Here is a 6,770-nt window from a genome sequence, read left to right as displayed (position 1 = left end):
ATATTTAACTTGAAAAGCCGCCCCGCAACACTGCATTTTTCCCTCTGAATGGCTACATTTAATTCCAAAGGAAAATAATGGTTTCCTGCTTCACTCTCTAGTTTTCCGGCTGTCCGGTTTTGGCCCGGCGATTTGTGATTGATGAATTTTTGACCGTGGAATTGTTGGTCACATGTGTGGTGATTGATGCGGCCAGTTGAGGTTTCTATAAATTTTCTGTCAGTTTTCTGATTCAATCAATTACACCGATTGTAGCAAATAGCTTAAACTGGTTATTGAACAATGTTGGGAAAAGAAAAGACAAGTTTATAATAATTTACACTATAATGTCATAAATTGATGTACTTAGGGCTAGTTTTTTTAAAAATATGTCACAAGTATTATCAATTTTACATAAAAACTGAGTGACCTAAATGAATGATTTAAAAATAATAATTAATCTCAAAAAGTTTTTTGTATTTCAATTTTCATATTTTCCCTTTTTATAACATTGAAAATTGAAGATTGGCAAAAGAAAAAAATTGGATCAAATTTTTTTTTAACAACAAATAATCAGGGAACCTGAGCATGAGCTGCTCATGAGCAAGGTTTGAGTCCCTGAGATTACAGACAATGAGCATGAAAAATAAACGCATCACCTTTAATTCACCTATAATTTCTGTCGACCCATGCACTTAATAATATTATCAAGCCTGCGATCGCTTAAGAGTTCAAATTAAATTAATTAAAAATGATATTATTTAAAAAAATATTAAAATATCAATCGTTATTCTCGTATTTCAAAAATAATTACCACCCTATTTCAAGACTTCCTCCTTTAATCAAAACTAATTTGAATTCTAATATTGAACTGTGAACTTCAAAAAAACCTATTTTACAGGGAACCTGAGCATGAGCAAGGTTTAAGCAAATTTTGCTCTTGAGCAGCGTTGAGCAAGGGTATATTGAGCATGAGCATTGAGCACATGCAAGTGAGCATGCTCATGAGCAGACAAAGTTGAGCAGATGAACATGCTCATGCCCAGAAACCCTGCAAATAATGAATGAAAAATCCTTTCTCATTGTGGGGTTTTTTAATTCCAAAAGTATAATTCCTGAAATTTAGAGGTAAGAATTTGAATTATTTGAAGGGACGAAATTTGTTCTGAAGGAACTCCTCTGGTGGAGATAAATCTTTTCTAGTTTTTTCTTCACTCTTTAATTTTACTGAATACGGACAAATCACTACATTTCCTACAAATTATTCAATAAAAACTATGGATAAGTATTAAATGAAATTGTAAATTTAAAAGAAAAAATGAAAATCGAGTTCATTAACTTAAGTGCAGTAATTAATTTTAATCCCAAGGTTTTTTTTTAAAGGAAAAAGGTTATTAATTTTGTGTATGATATGTAAAGAGTTAATTAAAAATTTAATTTAAAGAGGTCTCATGGGAAAGAACCTCTCGTTTTAAATGCTATGAACTCAACTGCAGCTTTCGAGGCTGAACACCCTGTAACTTTTGCCCACGTCAAAAGTTTGGCCACGCATTTGTTTCTCTTCTCCTAAATGTTGCCCCTTTGCTCTGGCAGTTGCAACTTTTAACGACGAGTGCACCGCGAATTGATTTAGCCTTTGACTGGTGTGCCTAATCAATATTCGTGCGGATGGAAATAGATTAGCCAGCCTCACCAATCTCACTTCCTTCCCCATGTCGTGTGCGGCGGCCGCTGCGGTCGGAAATTTTAATTAATCCTCCAGTCAGCTCTGGAACAGGCATTTCCACGCCCGAAGCGCTCCGAAAAGCAAATATTTTTTGTTTGCCTTGGCGTGGGTGCGCCAAACCAAATTACGAAGCATACACGGGTTCTTTTTTGCACGCAGGCGAAAAATTTATTTGCCTCGGACAGAGTCAATTTACAGCGGATTTATATATTCCTTGCCCACTTTGAAAACGTCAATTTCCGGTTTAATCTGCAAAAAGAACACACAATTCTCATTCAAGAAGAATTCAACAAATAAATTAAGTTATTAATTCGATATCTTTGTAAGTTTTCCGGAATAAAATGTAGCAAAAAAAAATAGTACCTTGTCATAAAGATGAGGAAATGCTCCATCGGCGAAATACTTTTTGCGAACCTTTTCGTAAAGAGTCAAATCAAACATTTGGTTGAACTCTTTCCAGTCCATGAAAGTGTCGGCGTACAAAAACGAATACCCGCCCACATCTCTCGTAAACCTATATTTTCGGTTTATTTTTTAAAAGCAATTCCAATTCGGCGCCATATAAAAAAATTTTACTTTTCCATCGCCCTCATCGCCTTGACGGCGTCAAACGGTTCCTTCCTCTTCACAGGTCCTGGCACGCCGTACACGCCAAGGTCGTTGAACATGCCCCATTTGGCCCCGGGCACCATCTGGTCCGGCCTCGGGGGTCTCAGTTGCCCGTTGTGGGGCCCGTGATCGTAAATGCGGCACGGGTAGATCAGGATGGGGTAGGCGTCGAACAACTTTTCGTTCATTTCGATCTGCCTCTCCAATTCCGTCATGGGCAGGACAATGTCTTGGAATACCTTGATATTCAGAAGAAGGAAAAAGTAGATTTTCTTATGATAAAACAATCAATTTTAGTCACGGATGAGCAACAAACACAAAAACTAACAAAAAAAATTGTAATAACCTTTAAAACAAATATTTTATTTATCAGGTATTTAATAAAGTTAATAATCTTAAATACAATTAAACTACTTTATTATTTATTTAATTAATTTTTTATATTTTGCTGATTTATTTGGGGTTTCTCTCTCCCACATGAAATAGATTGTCGCATAGAACGTTACGAGCAGTTTGTTTGTTAATAAATGTAAAATTTCCCGTACTTTTTTAATGTCACATTTTAATTGCAAACTTCTTTGATCAAATTATAAAGAATTAATTTTTTATTTTAAAATCTGAAAAGAGATATGAAGACAGACGTTGAAACTGAAATGACAAAATAAATTCGCACTCATGCTATTTGGACGAATCTAGGTTAAAAATCTTATGAAAGAAATATGCAATGCTTAAAAATGAAATTTGTTCAACTCGTGGATTTGTAGAGCAATAAAAAATTCAATAGTGTCTTTAACAAAAAAATTCTGTTTCAACTTTTGTATTCCGAGAAAAATAAAAACTCGATTAACGTCCAAAGTAGTAATTCCGCCGCAAATAAGTGGTTTCTGGGAAAAGCAATGTTTGCTCTCTGCGTGAAGTCTTTTGTTGTCTTGTTTGCGTCGCGTGTTCGCGTGCTTTGATAAGTTAATGGAGGGGACGCGCGACCGTTGATTAAAATTCTAATTGGAAAAAAGCTGCCTCTGCCTATTGGAATTGATTTTGGTTGAAAGCGAGCCAAATGTACGCACCTGTTTGGTAAAGGTCATGGCGCGAATGCCAGGGGTGGTGGTGAACTTGAGGAAGGCGGGTTTCGGCGGCAGCAGCCAGCCGAAGAGGAATCTGCGAAATGCGTTTGTCACTTCAGAGTCACACTCACACACGGCAATTTCGCGCACCTGAAAATTGGGTTGTTGCCAAACGGAATCATGGCCTCGACGACCCAAAAAATGGCCCTGTTGTGGCGCAGCAAATACTCCCTCAGAGGAATTATCTCGTGGCCCTTGCCCGTCTTGAGGAAGGACTCGACGTGCTTGTAGAACCACGGCTTGTACCACCGGGTTATGTGATTCACCTGTTTTACCCCCGGACGCACATAAAACACCCCCCGCGCAATTCACACCTCTTGCTCGAATGAGGGGCGAGAGGGAAATTTATGGATCCTTGGGCGACGAAAACCTTTCGGATTAGTGTCGCGCACTCGGGCGGCCAAAGTGAATTTTGGACCTGCGGCGCTTTTTGTAATCCGCTCGTCTTTGGGGACTGAGATGTGAACTGCGTGGGAATTGCTTGTGTGCGCATTGGTTGTGGAAATATGCACATTTATTTTGTTATTATTTAGTTTTTCATTCATTTTATGGAACTTTAAATTTTCTTGTATCATAACGGGAAACAAAATTAAGCAAATTAAACTGTAATAATTCAGTCTTGTTTTTTGTTTCATTAATTATTTTTATTTTAACAGTTTTTTATAAATAATATTATATTTTCTGTAATTGCTCAATAAATCAGTTATATAAAAAAATGAAAAAAATTATTAAATTATTTTTTAAATAAGCACTTATGTAAAATAAATTTAAAATATAAGTTTTAAATATAATTATTAATTAATTTAAAACTTCAGAGTATTCATTTCAAATAAGTTAAAATAAATATCGCTTACAAGGGGGGAAATTGTGAGGAATTAACATCAAATAAAAAAAAAATTGCTTAACTCTCATTGGTATTTTGTTAATAATATTAATAAATAAACTGCAATATTAACGTTACTATAGAATCAATTTAAAATAAGCTAAATTATTGTATTCTTATTGAATTATTTGACATTTTGTAGTGGAAAAAAAATGTTGATTATTACGGACCTTTCTTTGGTCGTCGTAAGTGGTGCAGTCCGTGTACTCTCCAGTCATGATCACAGCCTCGTCTTTGCTGAAGACGGTCGCCTCAACGTAATCCGGCGCCACCTGGTCCTTGTCCAAAGCACCTGAGACCATTCTTATCATGTCGCAATAGTCCTTCATCCCACGCACGGGCAAATAATTCAGACGCACGTATGGCTGTCGTTGAATTAATTCTCAATTAAATCGCTTTATTTCAAAAATGATCAACCTTGACTTTGACCAATTTGACTTCGAGAGCGACGAGAAAACCGAGAGATCCGTGAGACCAGGGCAGAGCTCTGAAGAGGTCCTCGTTGTCCTTGGCCGTGGCCCTGACCAAAGAACCGTCGCCGAGGACAACTTCGTACGCGGTCACTCCTTCTTGATAAAGGCCTGCCTGATATGATTATTTTTATTGGTTCAAAATTTTAAGTTTCGTTTTTTTACCTTATGAGAATGAGTGGTCATTCCAACACCCATCGCCAAACCACCCAATGTGGCGTCACCGATCTCTAATGTCACAGCAAGGGTGTACCCTAGAAATTATTTAAATTATTTAAAAGCGTTACTCAAGCATTAATTTAATAAAAAAAAATTAACAAACTACATTTCAAAATTAATAGATATAAACATGGCTCAATCCAGCGCAATCTTTCTCTGTAAGCAATTTTTCGTATTTATAATTGTGAGAAATTAAAAGAAATACCTTTTGGAATGAGATATTCTGTGATTTCAGCTACAGTCACCATCGGCTCCACTTTCACTGTCATTTCCCTCTCGTTGACGCTCAAAATGTCGTAAAGTGGAACGGGTACTTTGTGGCATTGGTCCTTCAATTGATTAATTATACTTTTTTTTAATGAAAATAAATTTAATTGCAAAACTCGCACTTTTCGAAAGAACGTTGTTGACAAACTGAGCCAATTCGGCCTGGCCGTGCACATCAATTTTCGGTTCTCCTTTGGCAACTTGTTCCAATCAGCGACCTGCGTGAGAGATAATTAAACGTGTGTATTTGCGAACATCTGATTTTATCGATTGGCCGGCGGGAGCACGTGCGCGCCGTAAGCTGATTATTTCAGCAGGTGTGCGGAAAAAATGGTGATAAGATTAATTGCCAACGGTGGAAATAAAGGCATCCAATTATATAAAGGAGCGCTATTCATGCCACTGCATAAACAACGGTTCAAATATAGCACGTTTTATTATCATTTCAGGTCTGAGAAAAAGGTTTTTATCAGAATATTGGATCCTTGAACTTGCAGAGCAATTTTAAAAAGTTGATTTAAAGAACTATTTGAATTTTCACCCATTATATTGGGAAGTTTTCAATAATTTAGAAAATCAGGAGAGAAAAGTTGTGATTTCAGAAAGTCAAAATCAGATTATTGAAAAAATCGCTTACAAAATAAGAAATATATATTGTTTTTGACATACCTTGTAATTTTTTAGTTTGTATTTAAAGGAAGTGAAAAAAATTCAAGTTTGTTTTATTTTATTGAGTAAATGTGTTCAATGATATTCATAGTTTTTTTTAATTTTTTTGTAAATGAAGAATAAATAAATTAAAAACATCAGCTGGGATTTAAATGAGATCAACAAATTTTTCCCATGAAAAATTAGCATTTCGGTGAATATTTTAAAGACTCTGTTTTACCTGCTTCTGAATTCGCTGGACTTTCTTGTCGTGGTGGTCGTTGGAGCGGAGGGCGCGAACAACTCGTTTTTGCAGCGTGAGCGCCGCGTCGAACAAGAAACTGGCCGGAAGACAAAAGAGGACCACAATTAGGCCCCTGTTGCGTTCCATCCATCTGATGGCAAATTTCTTCCACTCCGTCAGCAGAGCCATGTTGGTGCCAGCGCGGCCGGCCTCAAAGTCACTGTCAACTCGCGCGCCGACGGACGCAGATAAGATAATCGACGGCCAAGGTCGTTTTATTTCTTTAACTATAAAGGCAGCCGCTGACCGCCAGTTTGCATTTGAATAAGTAGATGTCACTGTTTTACGAATGAATTTTTTTAATTTTAAAACTCAATTGGTTTATTCTCTGGCAATAAGTCTTACAATAAATTACATGGTGAGAGAATTGGCTCATTAAAAAACTTACTATGCCATTCATACGTTCAATTTAAGCAAAAGTTTAATGTTTTTACCAAATTAAATTAACTCGCCGAGCTGAGCCGCGGCAGGAAAAAAGTTCAAAGAGTATGATAATATGAATTATAATTGAATATATAAAATATTATTGAATTATGTCACA

The 6,770-nt window shown here is 36.4% G+C and overlaps 1 protein-coding gene across 1 annotated transcript; it reads right to left on the bottom strand.

The window, feature by feature from the left end:
- Nucleotides 1–1,843: 1,843 nt before the first annotated feature.
- Nucleotides 1,844–6,397, bottom strand: LOC132195882 (delta(24)-sterol reductase-like). Its single transcript, XM_059618163.1, has 11 exons — nt 6,167–6,397; nt 5,400–5,495; nt 5,216–5,339; nt 4,957–5,045; nt 4,739–4,906; nt 4,492–4,686; nt 3,529–3,704; nt 3,382–3,472; nt 2,282–2,553; nt 2,069–2,219; nt 1,844–1,954 (listed from the first exon to the last, which is right to left on the bottom strand). Exons 1-11 carry the CDS (start codon nt 6,356–6,358, stop codon nt 1,898–1,900), a joined length of 1,611 nt encoding a protein of 536 aa, XP_059474146.1. The 5' UTR covers nt 6,359–6,397; the 3' UTR covers nt 1,844–1,897.
- Nucleotides 6,398–6,770: the final 373 nt, after the last annotated feature.

The sequence above is a fragment of the Neocloeon triangulifer genome, unplaced genomic scaffold (assembly GCF_031216515.1).
Source record: "Neocloeon triangulifer isolate White Clay Creek 2 clone unplaced genomic scaffold, ASM3121651v1 ptg000011l, whole genome shotgun sequence".
NCBI lineage: Eukaryota > Metazoa > Arthropoda > Insecta > Ephemeroptera > Baetidae > Neocloeon > Neocloeon triangulifer.
This window is presented reverse-complemented; position numbering and strand designations above follow the sequence as displayed.